The sequence below is a fragment of the Macaca thibetana genome, chromosome 3, assembly GCF_024542745.1.
Source record: "Macaca thibetana thibetana isolate TM-01 chromosome 3, ASM2454274v1, whole genome shotgun sequence".
Classification (NCBI taxonomy): Eukaryota; Metazoa; Chordata; class Mammalia; order Primates; family Cercopithecidae; genus Macaca; species Macaca thibetana.
This window is the reverse complement of record NC_065580.1, coordinates 136,429,686-136,452,935: the sequence shown is the minus strand read 5'-3', so window position 1 is coordinate 136,452,935 and position 23,250 is coordinate 136,429,686. Positions and strand designations below refer to the sequence as shown.

The window sequence follows — 23,250 nt, the reverse complement described above, 5'->3', positions numbered from 1 at the left end:
GGCAGGAGCCAGGGGTCTGACATGACTTGTCCTAGGTAGGGCCTCACTAACAAGTTACAGACAGCAGAATGTTCTGGAAAGACTCACTCTGCCCAGTCAAGTTCATGCCAGACTTCACCGGATCTTTCCTTTCCTCCTTGCAGGAACCTCTGGGGAGCTGGGCGGGCTGAGGCCTATCAAAATTGAGCCAGAGGATCTGGACATCATTCAGGTCACCATCCCAGGTAAGGGACGGGTGTCTGACCACCCCCTGCAGAAATGAGGGCCGGACCGTTAGCCTCGCGAGGGTCAGCCCTGGTGAAGAAGAGGCCTCCAGGCTGCTGTTTCTCTCCTTGGATTCTGAGAGCTACTAGGGTATTGTGAATGCTTTTTCTGGCCACATCTGCCCCCTATGTTGTGAATCAGTGTTCTCAGCTCTGACCTTCCAGAAGGTCCCCTCAAACTTCACCTCCCTGGCTTGGCTCCCCTGGGATTTGTGAGGCTGGAGAGAAGAAAAAGGCGTGGGCGTGAGAGGCTCCGAGTTTGACCCTACCCCCTGCCAAGCCTCATTTTCCACATCTTCAGAGGAGACGGTAGTTTTGGGCCCTGGAGCCTCAGTATGGGGTGACTGTTAGAAGCCAAGACAGTGCCGGGCACAGTGGCTCATGCTTGTAATCCCGGTATTTTGGGTGGCTGACACAAGAGGACTGCTTGAGGCCAGGAGTTCAAGACCAGCCTGGGCGAGACCCCCATCTCTACGAAAAATACAAAAAATTAGCCAGATGTGGTGGTATGTGCCTGTAGGTGTAGCTACTCAGGAGGCTGAGGCAGGAGGATCACTTGAGGCCAAGAGTTGGAGGCTGCAGTGAGCTGTGGTCACACCACTGTAGTCCAGCCTGGGCAACACAGTGAGACCCTATCTCAAAAAAAAGAAATGGGCCGGGCGCGGTGGCTCAAGCCTGTAATCCCAGCACTTTGGGAGGCCGAGGCGGGTGGATCACGAGGTCAGGAGATCGAGACTATCCTGGCTAACATGGTGAAACCCCGTCTCTACTAAAAATACAAAAAAAAAAACTAGCCGGGCGTGGTGGCGGGCGCCTGTAGTCTCAGCTACTTGGGAGGCTGAGGCGGGAGAATGGCGTGAACCCGGGAGGCGGGGCTTGCAGTGAGCCGAGATCACGCCACTGCACTCCAGCCTGGGAGACACAGCGAGACTCCGTCTCAAAAAAAAAAAAAAAAAAAAAAAAAAGAAATGGCCAGGCAAGGTGACTCACACTTGTAATCCCAGCACTTTGGGAGGCCGAGGTGGGCGGATCACCTGAGGTCAGGAGTTAGAGACCAGCCTGGCCAACACGGTGAAATCCCATCTCTACTAAAAATACAAAAATTAGCCAAGTGTGGTGGCTCACACCTGTAGTCCCAGCTACTCGGGAGGCTGAGGCAGGAGAATCACTTGAACCCGGGAGGGGGAGGTTACAGTGAGCTGAGATGGCACCACTGCACTGCAGCCTGCACGACAGAGTGAGACTCCATCTCGAACAAAAAAAAAAAAAAGAGAGAGAGAGAAAGAAAAGGACTCTTGTCTGTGGGGAGACTGGGCTGGGTGGTCCCCGAGGGACTGTGACAGGAGTATGACAGGCAGAAGACACCCGTGTCATTTGGAGTTTCGTCTTCAGACCCCTCGCCAACCTCTGAGGAAATGACAGACTCAATGCCTGGGCACCTGCCATCAGAGGATTCTGGTTATGGGATGGAGATGCTGACAGGTAAGAAATGGACCTGGGCTGGTGGTGCTTGGGACTTATCTCTCCAGGGAGCAAAGGGACAGGGGTGGGCCAGGCAGTCCCCCAGGCTTTTCTTGGTGTTGAGCGCCTCTAGTAGAGGAAACCTAATATACGCCTGACCCCAGTCCGAGGTTGGGTTCCTTTTGGAAACCTCAAGTAGGCTCTATGTATTTATTTATTTATTTAGAGATGGAGTTTCACTCTTGTTGCCCAGGCTGGAGTGCAGTGGCGCGATCTCGGCTCACCGCAACCTCTGCCTCCCGGGTTCAAGTGATTCTCCTGCCTCAGCCTCCTGAGTAGCTGGGATTATGGGCATGTGCCACCACGCCCGGCTAATTTTGTATTTTTAGTAGAGGCGGGCTTTCGCCATGTTGGTCAGGCTAGTCTTGAACTCCCGATCTCAGGTGATCCACCTGCCTCGGCCTCCCAAAGTGCTGGGATTGCAGGCATGAGCCACCGTGCCCAGCCATAGGCTCCATTTGTAACAAGACCCAGCATCCTTCCCAGGAGCCACCTGTTGGGATTAATTTGTCCGTTTATTCCAACAACTATTTATTGAGCATCTGTTGTGTACCAGGTCCTGTGTAAGGGGCTGGAGACAAAGCAGTGAAGCAAGCAGAAATCCCCACCTCCTGGGGTGCACATCCTCATGTGAAGAGATAGATGGATAGTAAACAAATAAGTAAAATAGGCAGGCTAAGGTGGCTCGTGCCTGTAATCCCAGCACTTTGGGAAGCCAAGGCTAGGGGATTACTTGAGGCGGGAGTTCGCGATCACCCTGGGCAACACAGAGAGACCCATCTCTTATATTTTTTGAGATGGAGCCTCACTCTGTCGCCCAGGCTGGAGTGCAGTGGTGCAGTCTCGGCTCACTGCAACCTCCGCCTCCTGGGTTCAAGCAGTTCTCCTGACTCACCCTGAGTAGTTGGGATTGCAGGCACCTGCCACCATGCCTGGCTAATTTTTTTGTATTTTTAGTAGAGAGGGGGTTTCACCACGATGGCCAGGCAGGTCTCCAACTCCTGACCTCAAATGATCCTCCTGCCTCGGCCTCCCAAAGTGCTGAGATTACAGGCGTGAGCCACCACGCCCTGCCTCAACAAATATTTATTGAGTACCTGCTGTGTAGTAGGTCCTGCGTAAGGGGCTGGGGAGAAAGCAGTGGACCAAACAGGTGTCCCCACCTGATGGGGTACACATCCTCGTGTGGAGAGATAAACAGTAAGCAAATAAGTAAAATAGGCAGGGTGAGGTGGCTCACGCCTGTAATTCCAGCACACTGGGAGGCCAAGGTGAGGGGCCTGCTTGAGGCCAGGAGTTCGAGACCAGCCTGCGCAACATAGCAAGACCCCATCTCTATAAGGTTTTTTTTTTTAATTGACTGACACAGTGGCTCACACCTATAATCTCAATACTTTGGGAGGCCAAGTCAGGAGAATTGCCTCAGCCCAGGAGCTTGAGACCAGCCTGGGCAACATGGTGAAACCTTATCGCTACAAAAAATACACAAATTAGTTGGGCCTGGTAGTGCGTGTCTGTAGTCCTAGCTACTTGGGAGGCTGGGGTGGGAGGATTGATTGAGCCCAGGAGGTTGAGGCTGTGGTGAGCCATGATGGTGCCACTGAGCAAGACCCTGTCTTAAAATAAATAAAGAGGTCAGGCGCATTGGCTCACACCTGTAATTCACCACTTTGGGAGGTTGAGGCGGGCAGATCACTTGAGGTTAGGAGTTCAAAACCAGCCAGGCCAGCATGGTGAAACCCTGTCTCTACTAAAAATACAAAAATTAGTTGGGTGTGGTGGCACGTGCCTGTAGTCCCAGCTACTGAGGAGGCTGAGGCAGGAGAATTACTTGAACCCAGGAGGCAGAGGTTGCAGTGAGCCAAGATTTTGCCATTGCACTCCAGCTGGGGTGACAGAGCGAAACTCTGCCTCAAAATAAATAAATAAATAGATAGATACATAGATAGATACAAATTTAGACAGGCATAGTGGGACCTGTGAATAGTCCCATCTACTCAGGAGGCCGAGGCAAGAGGATCCATTGAGCCCAGGAGTTAGAGCCTGCAGTGGGCTATGATGGTACCACTGCACTCCAGTCTGGGTGCCACAGCAAGACACCATCTCAAAAAAACAAAAATAGGCCGGGCATGAAGACTGAGGACTGCATAATCCCAGCACTTTGGGAGGCCAAGGCGGGCAGATCGCCTGAGGCCAGGAGTTCAAGATCAGCCTGGCCAACCTAGTGAAACCCCATCTCTGCTAAAAAGACCAAAAAAACTAGCTGGGCATGGTGGCAGGCACCTGCAGTCCCAGCTACTTGGGACGCTGAGGCAGGAAAACCTCTTGAACCTTGGTAGGTGGAGTTTGCAGCTGAGATCACACCACTGCAGTATAGCCTGGGCAACAGAGTGAAACTCTCTCTCAAAAACAAACAAACAAAAATGGGCCACAAGGAAGGATGCTTAGGGTGTAACGCTAAGCAAAAGAAGAAAAATTGGTTGTGCTTAGCTTACAACTGTGTTGCCATCGTAATCACTGGGGAAAAACAAGGGTACAGCAAAACAGTAGCAGTGTTAGGCAAAATGATTTGTGTTTTTTATTTTCTAAGTCAGTTACGATGCACTTTTAATACTTTGGTAATGAAGGAAAAAAACATCTGATTTGTCCAGCACAAACTGGGCATGACTAGACTTGACAGCAGTCTGTGGCGTAGCTAGCCAGAGTTTGGTTGACGCCAAGCTCAGGCTGAGATGACAGCATGGCGTGGCAGCTAAGGAATTGGCATGGCGCCCAGCTGGGTTTGAAGTGGCGTTAGAAAACCCCGTGGAAGCCGGGCGCGGTGGCTCACGCCTGTAATCCCAGCACTTTGGGAGGCCGAGGCGGGCAGATCACAAGGTCAGGAGATCGAGACCACGGTGAAACCCCGTCTCTACTAAAAATACAAAAAATTAGCCGGGCGCGGTGGCGGGCGCCTGTAGTCCCAGCTACTCAGGAGGCTGAGGCAGGAGAATGGCGTAAACCCAGGAGGCGGAGCTTGCAGTGAGCTGAGATTGCGCCACTGCACTCCAGCCTGGGCGACATAGCGAGACTCCGTCTCAAAAAAAAAAAAAAAAAAAAAAAAAAACCCGTGGAAGCCTCCAGGCAGCACTCTCAGCCAGAGGCTGAGTGGCACTGCAGGGGCTGGGGGCCTTGGATGAGCACAGCATCATTGCTGTTTGTTTCACGGAGCAGAACACAGGCTCAGCAAGGCTCATCTACCTTCCCAAGGTCACACAGCCTTGAGCTGGAAAACATGTTTCCCATGCAGGGCTCCTTCCTAGGCACCCCAGTCAAACCTGATGAATTAAGAAAATTCTGACTGGGCATGGTAGCTCATGCCTATAATCCCAGCACTTTGGGAGGCCAAGGCGGGTGGATCACCTGAGATCAGGAGTTCGAGACCAGCCTGGCCAACATGGCGAAACTCTGTCTCCACTAAAAATACAAAATTAATTGGGCTTGGTCGTGTGCACCTGTTATCCCAGCTATTTGGGAGACTGAGGCAGGAGATTCACTTGAACCCAGGAGGCAGAGGTTGCAGTGAGCCAAGATCGCACCTTTGCACTCCAGCCTGGGTGACAAGAGCGAAACTGTCTAGAAAAAGAAAATTCTGATAGTGGGTGCCTGTAATCCCAGCTACTTGGGAGGCTGAGGCAGGAGAATCGCTTGAATCTGGGAGGTGGAGGTTGCAGTGAGCTGAGACTGAACCACTACACTCCAGCCTGGGTGACAGAGCAACATTCTGTCTCAAGAAGAACAAAACAACAACAAAAAAGAACATTCTGAGATGTCCAGGACCACCATGGATTAAAGGATTTTGCATGTGTGTGCTTTTTCTGTTTGCACATGTATGATATGAAACAGTTAAATGATATAGAACTATGTAACACATTGAGCAGGTGCAGTGGCTCATGTCTATAATCCTAGCACTTTGGGAGGCCGAGGTAGGAGGATTGTTTGAGCCCAGGAGTTTGAGACCAGCTTGGGCAACATGGCGAAACCCTGTCTCTACAAAAAATTTTAAAAAGTAGCCAGCCGTGGTGGTGCATACCTCTACTCGCAGCTACTGAGGAGACTGAGGCAGGTGGATTGCTTGATCCCAGGAGTTTACAACCAGCCTGGGCAGCGTGGCAAGACCCCATCTCTACAAAAAATAAAACAATTAGCTGGATGTGGTGGTACCTACCTGTAGTCCCAGCTACTCGGGAGGCTGAGGCGGGAGGATTGCTTGAGCCCAAGAGGTTGAGGCTGTAGTGAGCTGTGATGGCACCACTGCACTCCAGCCTGGGCAATAGAGCAAGACCCCATCTCTTAAAACAAAAAACCATGTAACACATAAAGGAAAAAGCTCTAATCGCACCCTCCTCAGGCAACCACTAGTATTCCTAGTATCTACCCTTTGTATGTTTTTATCTATGTGCTAACTCGTGTGATGACTATTTTAAAACAAATTGTCCCGTGTTCTCACTTGGATGGTTTTTTTTGTTTTGTTTTGTTTTGTTTTTTTGAGACGGAGTCTCACTCTGTTGCCCAGGCTGGAGTGCAGTGTCATGACCTCTGCCTCCCAGGTTCAGATGATTCTCCTGCCTCAGCCTCCTGAGTAGCTGGGATTACAGGCATGCACCACCATGCCCAGCCAATTTTTAGTAGAAACAGGGTTTCCCCATGTTGGCCAAGCTGGTCTCAAACTCCTGGCCTCAAGTGATCCACACACCTCGGCCTCCCAAAGTGCTGGGATTACAGGCGTGAGCCACTGCACGCGGCCGAGGACTTTGTCTTGTTCCTACGTGTCCTCCGTGTCTAGAACAGACTAGCTTGGGAGATGCACACAAAATGATCTCAGCCTGCTTTCGTGTGAAGGCCAGGGTGGGCACCTGTATGGAATCGGGGTCTCTGATCTCATTGGAGTGGGTGCCATGCTTCAAAGTTGGGGCCCCCTGGCCTGCCATTCCCCAGCTCTCTGGTCTGACATCGGCAGTGCGTGGCTTAGGAGATGATGAACGTGGCTTCCCGGCATCCTCTGTTCTCTTTTAGACAAAGGCCTGAGCGAGGACCCACGGCCTGAGGAGAGGCCTGTAGAGGGTGAGGCCCTGTCTACCCCCACATTTCACTCCCGCCCCCACCCCATCTCTCCTCCCCTGCCGTCCACCTCCCTTTGGCCTCTCGGTCTCTTCCTTCTCTCCATCCCATCTTTCTCCAGCACCCTGGTTTTGGAGTGGGAGTCCTGTGGGCTGCCTGAGGTGGGAGGAGATTTAATTAAGGACCTGTCTTCTAGAACCAGGAGGTACCTGGTCAAAGGTGCAAGCAGTTCCCACTGCTAAGGGAAATTGCAAGCCTTTGTTTTTATTACACACCCTGCTGCTTTCCGCAAAAGTTTTAAGGCTGGGAACTGAGCCTCCTCTATCTGGACAAGTAGAATAGAGGCCTGAAAGCACAAAATTGGCTTTGTGTCCAGCAGACACGCCCATTCTCAGGAACGTGAGAATTCTCTCCCTGCTGAGAATGGAAGTAGGACAGAAAGGGAGGCCAACGTGAGGGTGGGTCTGTTTCACCTCTGGAGTATCCTGGAATGGAATGAGTGAGTGTCAGAGGAGAGGTTTGTCACTTCCCCAAACCCAGCCTGGCAAGAGGAACCAGGAAGTCTTAACACAGTTCCACTGCCACCTGGTGGCAGCGTGCTCAATTTGCAGGCTTAGTGTGTACCCACTAGTTCTCAGTCACATACTATACTCAGTCACATACCTAGAAAGACCCATCGTCACTCCTAGTCCACAGAACCTTCCAAATCTTCGTTCAACCTGGCAGTTCCCTAGATTTGATTTCACAAACAAGAATGTGAGCCCAGGAATTGTGAACCTGTCTGCGTGTGCCATTTCTGAGGAAATAAGTTACCCACTGCCACCGCCCCAGCCTTCCCCCATTCCAAGATCACGGGGCCAATCTTGGTACCAGCAGAGCAGAAACATCAGCCGAGAAGCTGCCACCAAAGAGCCTCAACAGACTGCCTTTTGCCTTCCAGACAGCCACGGTGATGTGATCCGGCCCCTGCGGAAGCAGGTGGAGCTGCTCTTCAACACACGATATGGTGAGCAAGAAGTGGGACAGGGTTGGGGACATCCCAGCCCACCTCCAGCTGCCCTGTTTGCAGAAGGGCTTTGGACCTATCCCCTTGGCCGTTCCCATCCCAGCTGCTCTCTGGGCAGGGACAAGGGAGGGAGGGAAGAGAGGAGCTGGGACCCACCTTAAAAAAAAAAAGAATAAGATAAGATAACATCAGTGGTGTGCCCGGAATGAGGCTAGGTGCTTCCCCATGTTCTGTTTTTTTTTTTTTTTTTTTTTTTTTGAGATGGAGTCTCACTCTGTCGCCCAGGCACAATGTCAGCTCACTGCAACCTCCACCTCCCAGGTTCAAGCGATTCTCCTGCCTTACCCTCCCGAGTAGCTGGAATTACAGGTGCCTGCCACCACGCCTGGCTAATTTTTGGGTTTTTTTGGTTGTTTTTTTTTTTTTTTTTGAGATGGAGTCTCGCTCTGTCGCCCAGGCTGGAGTGTGGTGGCCGGATCTCGGCTCACTGCAAGCTCCGCCTCCCGGGTTCATGCCATTCTCCTGCTTCAGCCTCCCGAGTAGCTGGGACTACAGGCGCCCGCCACCTCACCCAGCTAGTTTTTTTGTATTTTTTAGTAGAGATGGGGTTTCACCATGTTAGTCAGGATGGTCTTGATCTCCTGACCTCGTGATCCATCCGTCTCGGCCTCACAAAGTGCTGGGATTACAGGCTTGAGCCACTGCGCCCGGCCAATTTTTGTATTTTTAATAGAGACAAGGTCACCATGCTGGCCAGGCTGGTCTCAAACTCCTGACCTCAGGTGATCTACCCGCCTTGGCCTCCCAAAATGCTGGGATTACAGGCGTGAGCCACCGTGCCCAGCCCCCCGTGTTCTTGTATCCCATCTCACAAAATCCCCATGTCCTAAGTCCCACTTTACACATGAGGAGAACTGAGGCCTGGTAAAGGGGTGTGACTCGTCCAAGGCCCCACACTACTCAGTGGCAGAGATCGGGCTCGTTCCAAGGCATGGGTGTTGGGCCACGCCAGCATGTGGGGTTGCTTATGGTGGCAGAAGGGACACTTGGAGGGCCTTACTGGAAGGATGAGGCCCGGTGGACTTGGGGGAAGCGATGCCGAATCTCAGCAGCCATTAGTGGTAGCTTCCGTGCTGCCTGGGCATGAGGGTGCGGACCCAGTGTGGGCTTTGGGGTATCCCTGGGTTGAGGTCTTGTCCCCTGGCTCTGCTATTTGGTGACTCTGTGACCTCAGACAAGTCACGTCGTCTCTGAGCTCCAGGTTCCTTTCCTGCAGGCTGGGGGGCCATTCTTTCTACCTGCCAGGAAGGCTGGCAGACCCTTAAAAGGGCTCTTGCAGCTTTGGCCCCCACACAGGCACGGGACACGGGTGGAGGTTCCTGGCCCCGTGGCACTGGGTGGCCCTACAGCAGCCATGTCTCCGCAGCCAAGGCCATTGGCATCTCGGAGCCCGTCAAGGTGCCGTACTCGAAGTTTCTGATGCACCCGGAGGAGCTCTTCGTGGTGGGACTCCCTGAAGGCATCTCCCTCCGCAGGCCCAACTGCTTCGGGATCGCCAAGCTCCGGAAGATTCTGGAGGCCAGCAACAGCATCCAGTTTGTCATCAAGAGGTAAGGCCCGACCAGGTCCATGGGAGACAGCACCAGGCCTGCTCAGCACCCGGGGGCAGGAGCAGCACCAAACTGCCATCGAGCGATTCTCGTGCCTCAGCCACCCGAATAGCTGGGACCACAGGTGTGTGCCACGCACGGCTAATGTTTTGATTTTTTTCTGTTTGTTTGTTTTTAGAGATAGGGTCTGGCCACATTGCCCAGACTGTTCTCAAACTTCTGGACTCAAGCCATCTCCTGCCTCGGCCTCCCAAAGTGATTGTAGGCGTGAGCCACTGCACCTCGCTGCTATTTCTTTTTTTTTTTTTTTTTTTTTTTTTGACAGAGTCTCATTCTCACTCTGTCTCCCAGGCTGGAGCGCAGTGGTGCGAACTTGGCTCACTGCAACCTCCGTTTCCTGGTTCAAGTAATTCTCCTGCCTCAGCCCCCTGAGTAACTGAGACTACAGGTGCGTGTCACCATGCCCAGCTAATTTTTGTATTTTTAGCAGAGACAGAGTTTCATCATGTTGACCAGGCTGGTCTTGAACTACTGACCTCAAATGACCCAGCCACCTCAGCCTCCCAAAGTGCTGCGATTATAGGCATGAGCCACCGCACCAGGCCTTTCTTTTCTCTCTCTCTCTCTCTTTTTTTTTTGGCAGCAGGGTATTAGATAGGGTTTGGCTGCAGTTGGCAGACCTGAGGCTCCCCAGGCCTGCCAGACCCAAAGCCACCGAGCTGACCCCTTTCGCAGTCTCAGGAGAGCAGTGTTCAGTTTGTCCAGATGCAGAATGGGAACGTCCCATCAGCTCATGGGTTCTCCAGGCTGGCGTGTTGGTGTCCTGGGCCAGGAGCTGGAGGCAATGCCCCATCGTCCTAGGATGGGAAAGTCCAGCAGTGGCTTCTCCAGGCTCTTTCTGTTTCTTTGAGCGTGTTGTGTTTTTGCCAGTGAGGGCCTGGGGCAGCACCCGTGGATATACCCTGTGTGCCCGTGGATACACCCTGTGTGGGATGGAGAGAAGGAAGAGACCGAGAGGCCAAGGGGAGGTGGATGGCAGGGGAGGAGAGATGGGGTGGGGGCGGGAGTGAAATGTGGGGATAGACAGGGCCTCACCCTCTACGGGCCTCTCCTCAGGCCGGGGGATTTCAGGAACAGTGGCTCATGCCTATAATCCCAGCACTTTGGGAAGCTGAGGTGTGAGGATTGCTTGAGCCCGGGAGTTCAAGACCAGCCTGGGCAACATAGCAAGACTGTGTCACTACAAATTTTTTGTTTTTAAACTCTGGTGTGGCAGCACATGCCTGTAGTCTCAGCTACTCAGGAGGCCGAAGCAGAAGGATCACTTGAGGCCAGGAGTTCCAGACTAGCATGGGCAACATAACGAAACCCCATCTCTACAAAAAAAAATTTAAATTAGCTGGGCATGGTGGTGCACACCTGTAATCTCAGCTACTCAGGAGGGGTTTGGAGGCTCCCTTAAGCCCAGGAGGGGTTTGGAGGCTCCCGTGAGCTATGATTGCACCACTGTACTCCAGCCTGGGTAACAGAGTAAGACGTCTCCTCAAAAAAAAAAAAAAACAGGGAATGGGAGGATCATATTTCTATTATGTGTTTGTTACTTCTGTGTTACTGTAATAGCATACATTTAGGCTTGGTTTACAGCTAGGCATGATGGCTCGTGCCTGTAATCCCAGCACTTTGGGAGGCTAAGGTAGGCAGATCACTTGAGGTCAGGAGTTCGAAACCAGTCTGGCCAACATGGCGAGATCCCATCTCTGCTAAAAATACACAGATCAGCCAGGTGTGGTGGCTCACGCCTGTAATCCCAGCTGTAATCTCCCTGTCATCAGCAGAGGCATGAGAATCACTTGAACCCGGGAGGCGGAGGTTGCACTGAGCTGAGATCACGCCACTACATTCCAGCCTTGGCGACAGATCGAGACTCTGTCTCAAAAAAAAAAAAAAAATTAGGATTGGTTTGCTTGAAAACGGCAAGAAAGAAGAGACTCTTAAGTGTTTGTTCCTCCTGGGAAATAGATGGTTCTCAGACTGGGAGACTCACAGCATCATTTTTGCATACAGTGGCGAGGAGACCCGCTGGGACAGGGAGCTCTTCTCCAGGGCCTGCTCTATGCCAGGAGGGAGGCTGCTGCTCCACGACACACAAAGACCAGATAGCAAAAAGCTACGCAACAGGGCTGGAGAGCAAGAGTCGTGATTCATGCAGTAGAATCAAAGGCTTCAGCAGGCCAGGGTGAAATGCAGCCACATGCCTGGTGTGTCTGGGCATATTAAAAGGAAGATTGAGGCCACGCCCAGTGGCTCACACCTGTTATCTCAGCACTTTGGGAGACTGAGGTGGGCAGATCACTTGAGATCAGGACTACTGAAAATACAAAAATTAAGGCTGGGATCGGTGGCTCATACCTGTAATCCCAGCACTTTGAAAGACTGAGGTGGGTGGATCACCCAAGGTTGGGAGATCGAGACCAGCCTGACCAATATGGAGAAACCCCGTCTCTACTAAAAAATACAAAATTAGCCGGGCATGGTGGCGGGTGCCTATAATCCCAGCTACTTGGGAGGCTGAGGCAGGAGAATTGCTTGAACCCAGGAGGTAGAAGTTGCAGTGAGCCAAGATCGCGCCATTGCACTCCAGCCTGGGCAACAAGAGCAAACTCTGTCTCAAAAAAAAAGAAAAGAAGGCCGGGCGCGGTGGCTCAAGCCTGTAATCCCAGCACTTTGGGAGGCCGAGGCGGGTGGATCACGAGGTCAGGAGATCGAGACCATCCTGGCTAACATGGTGAAACCCCGTCTCTACTAAAAATACAAAAAACTAGCCGGTCGTGGTGGCGGGCGCCTGTAGTCCCAGCTACTCGGAGGCTGAGGCAGGAGAATGGCGTGAACCCGGGAGGCGGAGCTTGCAGTGAGCCGAGATCACGCCACTGCACCCCAGCCTGGGCGACACAGCGAGACTCCGTCTCAAAAAAAAAAAAAAAAAAGAAAAGAAAAGAAAAATTAGCCAGGCATGGTGGCATGCACCTGTAATCCCAGCTATTCGAGAGGCGAAGAAAGGAGAATCACTCGAACCTGAGAGGCGGAGGTTGCAGTAAGCCAAGATCACACCCCTGCATTTCAGCCGGGGGGACAGAGTAACACTCTTGTCTCAAAAATAAAATAAAATAAAAAGGGAAGATCGCATTTCAGGTGGTTTAAGGATAAACTTGTGATAGACATATAGCCCATCAGATGTGTGAAAACATAGGGAAATAAAGATTCACAAGAGAATATGTGTAATTATAGTACAGTAATTGGCTCTACTATATACATGTATAGTACTGTACTGGTTGAAGGAGAGCTTCCTTCAACAAATTCCCAGCCTGGGCAACATGGTGAAACCCCATCTCTAGGAAAAAAAAAAAACATAGCCAGGCTTGATGGTGCACACCTGTAGTCCCAGCTACTCGGGAGGCTGAGGTGGGAGGATCGCTTGAGCCAGGAGGTCGAGGCTGCAGTGAGCCTTGATCGCACCACTGCACTCCAGTCTGGGTGGCAGAGTAAGACCCTGTCTCAAAAAAAAAGTTTTTAAATTTTTTAAAAGCTACATTTTGTCCAGGCGTGATGGCTCACGCCTGTAATCCCAGCACCTTAAGAGGCCCAGACAGGAGGATCGCTTGAGCCCAGGAATTTGAGAGCAGCCTGGGCAATGTATCAAGACCCCATCTCTACAAAAAATTTTAAAAATTCTCACACCTGTAATCCCAGCACTTTGGGAGAACAAAACAGGAGGGTCACTTGAGGCTAGGAGTTCGAGACCAGTCTGGTCAACATAGCAACCCCATCTCTATTTTATTTTTAAAATTAAAAAATTAGACAGGTGCAGTGGTATGTGCCTATAGTCCCAGATACTTGGGAGACTGAGGCAGAAGGCGGAAGAATCGCTTAAGCACAGAAGGTCCAGACTGCAGTGAGCTCTGATGGCATCAGTTCACTCCAGCCTAGGTGACAGAGCAAGACCTCGTCCCTTTAAAAATACAAAGAGAGGCCGGGCATGGTGGCTCGCCCCTGTAAACCCAGCACTTTTGGGAGGCTGAGGCAGATGGATCACTTGAGGTCGAGAGTTCGAAACCAGCCTGGCCAGCATGGTGAAACCCCATCTCTACTAAAAGTACCAAAAATTAGCTGGGCTTGGTGATGCACACCTGTAGTCCCAGCTCCTCAGGAGGCTGAGGCTCGAGAATCTCTTGAACCTGGGAGGTGGAAGTTGCAGTGAGCTCAGATTGCATCACTGCACTCCAGCCTGGGCGACGGAGTGAGACTCCTTCTCAAATAAATAAATATATAAAGAAATAAAACGCAAGAGACAAACTAAAAAACCATCCTGGGCACCTGCCAGGTCCTGGGCTTGCAGCCCAGTGGTAAATGCCACCAAGTCCTGCCCTGGAGTTGCCAATGTCATCCAGACAAAAATCAAAATATCATGTCAGGTAGAGATAACTGCTGTGACAGCATATAACTCAGAGTGAGGAGGAGAGAGGGACAGGAGGAACCTGGATAAGGAGGTGACATTGGAGCAGCGACCCAATGAAGTGAGAGGGACAGCCACTGTGCATAGTGTGGGGACAGGCCAGGCGCAGTGGCTCACAGCTGTAATCCCAGCACTTTGGGAGGCCAAGGCAGGCAGATCACGAGGTCAGGAGTTCAAGACCAGCCTGGCCAACATGGTGAAACCCAGCCTCTACTAAAAATACAAAAATTAGCTGGGCGTGGTGGCGTGCACCTGTAGTTCCAGCTACTCAGGAGGCTGAGGCAGGAGAATCGCTTGAACCCAGAAGGCAGAGGTTGCAGTGAGCCGAAATCACGCCATTGCACTACAGCCTTAGTGACAGAGGGAGACTCTGTCTCAAAAAAATTAAAAAGACTATGGGGACAGAGAAAAAGTCATGCAAAGTCCCTGAGGCAAGAACATGCTTGTGTGTTTGAAGGCTCACAAGGTGCCCTTGTAGCTGGTACAGGGTGAGTGAGGGAAGGAAGATGAGATTGAGGCCCAGGAGGTTGCAGGGGACCAGGCGTGGTGGCCCACGCCTATAATCCTAGCTCTTTGGGAGGCTGAGGCGGGAGGATTGCTTGAGCTCAGGAGTTTGAGACCAGCCTAGGCAACATAGTGAGACCCTATCTCTATAAAAAAGAAAAATAGGCCAGGAGCAGTGGCTCATGCCTGTAATCCCAGCACTTTGGGAGGCCAAGGAGGGTGGATCACCTGAGGTCAGAAGTTCGAGACCAGCCTGGCCAACATGGTGAAACCCTGTCTCTAAAAATACAAAAATTAGCCAGGCATGGTGGTGGGCGCCTATAATCCCAGCTACTCGGAAGACTGAGGCAGGAGAATTGCTTGAACCCGGTAGACAGAGGTTGCAGTGAGCTGAGATCGCACCACTGCACTCTAGCCTGGGCGACAAGAGCAAAACTCTGTCTCAAAAAAACAAAAACACAACAAAACAAAAAAATATCAAAGAATAAAAATAAAAAGGTAGCAGGGGCCAGATCACATGGGTTTTGGGCCAGCTTAAAGAGTTTGAATTTTATTTTATTTTTTAAAAATTCTTAGAGACAGGGTCTCATTCTGGTTTCTTTTTGCTTTCTACGCCCACTCCCTCAAACCATAAACCAGTGGCACCCAGGCAGCTTGAGGTTAGCTGCCAATTCAATAGCAAGTCCTCAAGAATGACATTTTTTATGGTTTCGTGCAGAAGACAGCTTGTACTCATGATCATTGGTTTTTTGGGTTTTGTGGGTTTTTTTTTTTTTTTTTTCGATTTTTTGAGACAGAGTCTCACTCACTCTGTTGCCCAGGCTGGAGTGCAGTGGCGTGATCTCGGCTCACTGCAACCTCCCCCTCCTGGCTTCAAGCGATTCCCCTGCCTCAGCCTCCTGAGTAGCTGGGATAACAGGCGCATGTCACTACACCTGGCTAAATTTTGTATTTTTAGTTGAGACGAGATTTCACCATGTTGGCCAGGCTGGTCTCAAACTCCTGACCTCAAGTGATCCGTCCACCTTGGCCTCCCAAAGTGCTGGGATTAGAGGCGTGAGCCACCACTGCTGGCCTTTTGTGGGTTTTTTTGAGAAAGAGTCTTGCTCTGTCATCCAGGCTGGAGTACAGTGGTGCTATCTCGGCTCACTGTAGCCTCCACCTTCCAGGTTTAAGTGATTCTCCTGCCTCAGCCTCCTGAGTAGCTGGAATTACAGGCATGAGCCACCATGCCTGGCCATGAGCATTTGTTTTAAGAGATAGGTCTTTCTGTAGCCCAGGCTGGAGTGTACTGGCACAGTCATAACTCACTGCAGCCTTAAACTCCTGGGCTCAAGCAATCCTGCCTCAGCCTCCTGAGTAACTGGGACGTCAGGGGCACGCCACCACACCTGGCTAATTTTTGCATTTTTTGTAGAGAAGGAGTCTCGCTATGTTGCCCAAGCTGGTCTCAAACTCCTGGGCTCAAAGCAATCCACCTGCCTCAGCCTGCCAAAGTGCTGGGATTACAGGTTGAGCCACCGCACCCAGCCATGAGCAGTTTTTAAAGTCACGATGGCTTTCTCCACCTGTCATTTGGAAAGGGAGGCAGGTTAGCACAGTGGCCGACGGGAGAGGCCGTCTGGTGGGTTTGAGGCCAGCTCCTCCTGTTACTCCCCGTGGCCTTGGCAGCCGGCTGTGCTATTTAAGCGGAAGCACTGTCGCTGCTCGGGCCTGGACTCAGGCTCTGCCCAGCTTCGGCCTCTCTGAGGTTACTGTTGGGAAGTCGCTTCCCCTTTCGGAACCTGAGTTCTCCCATAAACAGGAGGGGCCTAAATGCAGTCCGAAGCCTTTTCTAGCTCCCGAGACTGTGGTTCAAGGCAGGGCTATGCTTCCCGCTCCCAGCCCTGGCCCCGTGACCTCAGCTCTGTGCCTGGCACTGTACAGAAGCCTAAGAGATGCCCACCGCCAGAGCGGGCACCAAATCCTCATCTACTGGGGACCCAGGGAGTGCCTTCCCTGAGAGTTTGGCCTTTGGGCTTACTCCCAGGAAGAGACTCCTGGGTGTTGCTGCTTGATTACCCCTGTGACAGAGAGCTCATTACCTCTCCAAGTCCATTACCTCTCCAGAGAGCTCATTACTTCTCCACTCCGTGGCCCACCCTGCCATCCCCCAACAACCCCCCTCTGGCCAGCATGATTTTCTCAGTGTCCTCTACCCACCACAAACCCCAGCCCCCCAACAGGCTTGCTCTAACAGGACAAGTTGTGCTGAAGATGGGGCCTTTAGAAGCGGTGCTGTATGATAAAGAAGGTTGACTCATGTCCGGGCAGGGCTTTCTGGAGTCTGTGGAGCTAAAGACAATAGTAGAATACAAAGCTGGGCTTGGTCACTGGCGCTCCCGACTGCAGTGACACAGCAGGTCTCAGACGTGAGCCGTAGATCTCAGACCTTTCCAGCTCGGAGTTCTTGCTATGTAGTGGGCCGCAACTGTTTCTACACTTTATTTGTTTATTTAGAGACAGAGTCTTGCTCTGTCACCCAGGTTGGAGTGCAGTGGCGCTGTCTCAGCTCACTGCAACCTCCGCCTCCCGGGTTCAAGCGATTCCCTTCCCTCAGCCTCCCGAGTAGCTGGGATTATAGGCGCCTGCCACCACACCCAGCTGATTTTTGTATTTTCAGTAAAGACAGGTTTCACCATGTTGGCCAGGCTGGTCTCAGACTCCTGACCTCAAGTGATCTACCCTCTTCAGCCTCCCAAAGTGCTAGGCTTACAAGCATGAGCTACTGCACCAGACCTTGTTTCTACACTTTAAACCAGATCCATGGGAGGCCCCCTGAGGCCACCTGCTCCAATCCCCGGCAGTGACAATTGTTCAGTGTCCGGGGAGCAGGAGTGAGATATCAGATGGACCTGTTCAGGACTGGGTGGGTCTCACTCCCGGCTGGATCCTTCAAGCCCAGCACAGCCCCCCAGATTCCACACGTGGGGTGACAGGGACTCCAGGCCTGAACTGTGCAGAGCCAGGAGGGTCCATTACAGGGATATGCAGACCGAGGCCCAGAGGGGAGGGCTGGGCAGTCCCAGAGACGCTTGGAGGGACCTCTGTGATAGCCCCGCTTGTGTTTTCTAGGCCCGAGCTGCTCACTGAGGGAGTCAAAGAGCCCATCGTGGAGAGTCAAGGTACCCAGCGTGGGGTCGTGGGCTGTGGTGTGGGTGGGCAAGGGAGGGCCCCAGGGGCCTCTGCCACCAGCCCCTCCTCCTGCTGCCTCTGTCCTGCTCCCATCCTGGCCCTGGCATTCTCCCCACACCCCCGCACTGGGTTTCCCCTAACGATGCCATCTTGGGTCCCAGGAACTGCCTCCTCACTTGGCTTCTCTCCCCCTGCCCTGCCCCCAGAGAGGGACTCCGGGGACCCTCTGGTGGACGAGAACCTGAAGAGACAGGGCTTTCAAGGTAAGGTTGAGCTCGGGGAGGTCTGTTGTCCCGGCACCATGACCTTGACCTGGTTTGGGTTTGGAGGGCCAGGCTGGAAGTGGGGAAGAGCTGGCCCCCAATCTCAGGGCCTAAGGAACCAGGCAAGCCAGGTTGGCAGCCCAGGCCCGGCCGTACCGTGCCAGCTCTGTGTTAGAGACACCAGGGGAGAGGGGGTGCCTACAGGTGGACGGTGGGGGGTGGGAGGGTACAGGGCCCAGGAGCCTGCGTGCCCCCCCAGCCCCACCCCGGGGGGTAGCTGACACCCCCACTCCTGATTCAGCAATCAGCTGTGGTCTTTGAAATCACAATAGGAGCCAGGTGCAGCACCTCACGCCTGTAATCCCAGCACTTGGGGAGGTCAAGGTGGGAGGATCACTTGAGGCCAGGAGTTTGAGACCAGCCTGGGCAACACAGAACCCATCTCTATGTCTATTTCTAAGAAGAGAAATCAGAGACCGAGTGCAGTGGCTCATGCCTGTATTCCCAGCACTTTGGGAGGCTGAGGCGGGTGGATCACTTGAGGCTAGGAGTTCAAGCCCAGACTGGCCAACATGGCGAAACCCTGTGTCTACCAAAAAAATACAAGAATTAGGCGAGGCGGCATGTACCTGTGATCCCAGCTACTCAGGAGGCTGAGGCCAGAGAATCTCTTGAACCTGGGAGGTGGAGGTTGTAGTGAGCAGAGATCGCACCACTGCACTCCAGCCGGGGTGACAGAGCAAGACCCTGCCTCAAAAAAGAGAAAGAGAGAGAGAGAGAGAGATGGTGGTCTGGGATCCCTCCAGCACATGCCGGCACTTGTTTGTTTGTTTATTTGTTGTTATGGAGTTTTACTCTTGCTGTACAGGCTGGAGTGCAATGGTACGATCTCAGCCACTGCAACCTTCGCCTCCTGGGTTTAAGCGATTTTTCTGCCTCAGACTCCTGAGTAGCTGGGATTATAGGCGCACACCACCACACCAGGCTGATTTTTGTATTTTTTTTAGTAGAGACGGGATTTCACCATGTTGGCCAGGCTGGTCTCAAACTCATGACCTCAGATGACCTACCCACCTCAGCCTTCCAAAGTGTTGGGATTACAGGTGTGAGCCACTGCACCCAGCTTTTTTTTTTTTTTTTTTTTGAGACAGAGTATTGCTCTGTCACCCCGGCTGGAGTGCAGTGGTGTGATCTCTGCTCACTACAACCTCCACCTCCCAGGTTCAAGGGATTCTCTTGCCTCAGCCTCCTGAGTAGCTGGGATTACAGGTACGCACAACCATGCCCGGCTAATTTTTGTAGTTTTAGTAGAGATGGGGTTTCACCTTGTTGGCCAGGCTGGTCTCCGACTCCTGCACTCAGGTGATCTTCCCGCCTCGGCCTCCCAAAGTGCTGGCATTACAAGCATGAGCCACCGTGCCCGGCCACACTTGGGGGTTTTTAATGAACACTCTCTGGGTGAGGGTGGCTTGGTGGTTCATGCCTGTAATCCCAGCACTTTTGGAGGCTGAGGCAGGCGGATCACTTGAGCTCAGGGGTTTGAGGCCAGCCTGGGCAACATGGCGAAACCCCATCTCTACCAAAAACACAAAAAAGAAATTAGCCAGGTGCAGTGACACACGCCTGTGGTCCCAGTTACTCAGGAGGCTGAGACAGGAGAATCGCTAGAGCCTGGGAGGTGGAGGTTGCATTGCCAGGCCCGTCCCCTGTGTCTGTGGGCACTGCCCGTCCTCCACCATCTGCTAGATCAGCTGGGCTTCCGTTCCCTCCCTTGTCTCCAGCCCCCCAGTGACTTCATGAAGCCCCTGCCCCCTGCTCACCAGCCCGGGGCACAGGACTCCGCACTCCATGGTGTCCCTCCCCTCCGGGGTTTATTTATTGGTTTGGTGGTTTTCAAATGTCAACAATTAACTTAATTTCCAACTCATCACTGTTGTGGCAACAGTGCATGTCCTTCTGGAAAACACACATCTCCATCAAGACGTTGGTGCTGAAGGACCTGAGGGGCCCACTCCAAAGATCTGTTAATTGCCGGAGAAGGAGTTCCCCATAATTAGAAAATCATCTTCCTTAAAAGTCACCAAGTGCCTTTTCACTGAACAGCCCAAACCCATAATCGTTTTGCGCTTTGCAGAAAATTACGACGCGAGGCTGTCACGGATCGACATCGCCAACACGCTAAGGGAGCAGGTCCAGGACCTTTTCAATAAGAAATACGGTAAGCAGCGCAGAACCCCCCGGGGAGGGACACGCAGCTGCTGTGGGCAGAGAAATGGGAGGCTTCCCAGTTCCAGCTGAGGGCATTTCTGGGGAAACAGTTCACCCCTTTACACGTATTTCTTGAGCATTTACTACATGCCAGGCACTGTCTCAGGCACTGGGGATATTGCGGTGAATAAAACAGACACAGTCCCTGTACTCATGAGCCTTGCAGACCAGTGAGGTGAGACACACTTTCAACTACTACACACAGAATTTAATAGACAGGGGCCTGGCTCGGTGGCTCATGCCTGTAATCTCAGCACTTTTGGAGGCTGAGGCAGTTGGATCACTTGAGCTCAGGAGTTCGAGGCCAGCCTGGGCAACATGGCGAAACCCCGTCTCTACCAAAAATACAAAAAAGAAATTAGCCAGGTGCAGTGGTGCACACCTGCGGTCCCAGCTACTCAGGAGGCTGAGGCAGGAGAATCGCTTGAGCCTGGGAGGCGGAGGTTGTAGTGAGCTGAGATCGTGCCATTGCACTCCAGCCTGGGCAACAAAAGCGAAACTCTGTCTCAAAAAAAAAATAAAAGCGGGGGAGCATACAACATGGGAGCATATTGGTGTGGCTTTTTCTTTCTTTTCTTTTTTTTTTTTTTTTTTTTTTTTTTGAGACAGGGTCTCACTCTGTCACCCATGCTGGAGTGCAGTGGCGTGATCATGGTTTATTGCAGCCTCAAACGCCTGGGTTCAAGCAATCCTCCTGCCTCAGCCTCCTAAGTGGCTGGAACTACAGGCAGGCACTACCATACCTAGCTATTTTTTAGAAATTTTTAGTAGAGACAGGGTCTTGCTGTGTTGCCCAGGCTGATCTCGAACTCTTAGACTTAAGTGATCCTCCTCCTTGGCCTCCCAAAATGCTGGAATTACGGGCATGAGCCACCATGCGGCCTTTTTTTAATGATCTGATCAAATAGCTCAGATTGTAATGCCTATACCTTTCCACGGTGCTACATGAGAGCTTTCTCGTGCCATTCACTCTCCTGCACGTACGTCTTTCCATCACACCCCTGCAATTCCACGTACACACACCCTATGCTGCCTCTCACTCCTGACGAGCAGGACCCTGCCTCTCACCCACAGGGGAAGCCTTGGGTATCAAGTACCCGGTCCAGGTCCCCTACAAGCGAATCAAGAGTAACCCCGGCTCTGTGATCATTGAGGGGCTGCCCCCGGGAATCCCGTTCCGAAAGCCCTGCACCTTCGGCTCCCAGAACCTGGAGAGGATTCTTGCCGTGGCTGACAAGATCAAGTTCACAGTCACCAGGTACTCAGGGGGAAGGGTGAGGGTGAAGAGGCAGGACTAGCTCAGATGGGGGCTTATACCTGCGAATCCTTAGCCTTTCCCTAGGTCCTGCCCTCCCCACTGGACAAGGCGGCTCTCCTGGCACCATCCTGGGTCCTGGGGGTGGCCGGGAAGGGACTGCAGGCCAGCCCGAGTGCAGGGAACCCTTCAGAAGTGGGACTGGTCACCCCACGATGGCAAGGGCAGCCTTCAAGGGCATCTTCAACCTGTTCAGCCACACCCGCTCACTACACCCCCAGCCCCCGGGAAAGGCATTCAGCCCGCATCAGGGGATTTGCCCAAGGCCCCAGGGCCAGCCAGGGCAGAGCCTGCACAAGGCCCAGGTCTGCGTCCTGCAGAGTGACACTGCCAATGCCCGCACTCTGCCACATCGTGTCAGTGTCCTGCCCACACAGAGCCCCAGGGCGGCTTGTTAAAATGCAGATACTGCTGCCGTAGGTCTGGGGTGCTCCCAGGAGAGACCGAGGCCACTGCATCCCAGGGGTGTCTTCCTCATCCCCCAGGCCCTCCCCATGACACCCCTGCCTCTGTTTCTCTTCTAGGCCTTTCCAAGGACTCATCCCAAAGCCTGGTAAGAGGCACTGGCTGTGGAGGGGGCACTGGGAGTAGGGCCTGGTCATAGTGCTGGGGGCTGGAGCTAAGTCTGCTCTGGGGCACAGGTTCTGGGGTCTGGGAACAGAAGCCAGCCAGGCCCCTGCCTTTTTTTTTTCTTTTCTTTTTTTTCCTGAGGCAGAGTCCTTCTCTGTCACCCATGCTGGAGTGCAGTGGCGCGAACATGGCTCACTGCAACCTCCACCTCCTGGGTTCAAGCAATCCTCCTGCCTCAGCCTCCTCAGTAGCTGGGATGACAGGCAACTGTCACCACGCCTGGCTATTTTTTGTATTTTTAATAGAGACGGGATTTCACCATGTTGGCCAGGCTGGTCTCAAACTCCTGACCTCAAGTGATCCGCCCATCTCGGCCTCCCAAAGTGTTGGGATTATAGGCATGAGCCACCACACCCGGCCTAGGCCCCTGCCCTTCTGTTTAGCCACCTCACCTGGCCACCTGCCCCAGGTAGATGGAGGAAGGCTAAGCTTGAATGTGGCCCCAGATCCTGGAGCAGAGAAAGGGGTGGTGGTGCCGGTGACTTCTAAGTTTTACCCAGTGGGGATTCAGGAGGGAGGAGGGGCCAGGCCGGGTCAGTGCACCTGCTCCTCCTGATAAAGGGGGTCTGGTTGACCTCAGTGAATAGATGAGGTTGGAGGCAAGTGGGTTCCTAACCACAGAAAGAGGGGTGTCTGCATGGGGGACCGCAAGCTTGTTGGTAAGATGTGGGGAGTGCCTACCCCACCGTAAACAGTGCAGTGCCTCTTCTGACCCCTTTCTTAAAAATGTATTTTATATATATATTTTTTGAAACCAAGTCTCACTTTGTTGCCCAGGCTGGAGTGCAATGGCACTATCTCTGCTCACTGTAACCTCCACCTCCCAGGTTCAAGCTATTCTGCCTCAGCCTCCCAAGTAGCTGGGATTATAGGCACGCACCACAATGCCCGGCTAATTTTTGTATTTTTAGTAGAGCCGGGTTCACCATATTGGCCAGGCTGGTCTCAAACTCCTGGCCTCAAGTGATCCACCTGCCTCAGCCTCCCAAAGTGCTGGGATCACAGGCATGAGCCACCACTCCCAGCCTCCTGACCCTTTTTAAGGCACCCATCCACTTCCGTCTCCACCATGGGCTGTGTCCTGGC

The 23,250-nt window shown here is 52.7% G+C and overlaps 2 protein-coding genes across 2 annotated transcripts in view; one reads left to right on the top strand and one right to left on the bottom strand.

The window, feature by feature from the left end:
- The window catches only part of ABHD11 (abhydrolase domain containing 11), a 997,569-nt gene that overhangs the window by 814,049 nt on the left and 160,270 nt on the right, over positions 1–23,250 (bottom strand). The window lies entirely within an intron of this gene.
- The window catches only part of GTF2IRD1 (GTF2I repeat domain containing 1), a 228,559-nt gene that overhangs the window by 163,927 nt on the left and 41,382 nt on the right, over positions 1–23,250 (top strand). The window contains exons 14-23 of the mRNA XM_050783657.1: positions 144–224; positions 1,656–1,745; positions 6,840–6,887; positions 7,825–7,890; positions 9,317–9,500; positions 17,629–17,678; positions 17,850–17,951; positions 20,086–20,169; positions 21,294–21,477; positions 22,059–22,087. Coding sequence (XP_050639614.1) covers positions 144–224; positions 1,656–1,745; positions 6,840–6,887; positions 7,825–7,890; positions 9,317–9,500; positions 17,629–17,678; positions 17,850–17,951; positions 20,086–20,169; positions 21,294–21,477; positions 22,059–22,087 — 918 coding nt within the window. The remainder of the gene's footprint in view (positions 1–143; positions 225–1,655; positions 1,746–6,839; positions 6,888–7,824; positions 7,891–9,316; positions 9,501–17,628; positions 17,679–17,849; positions 17,952–20,085; positions 20,170–21,293; positions 21,478–22,058; positions 22,088–23,250) is intronic.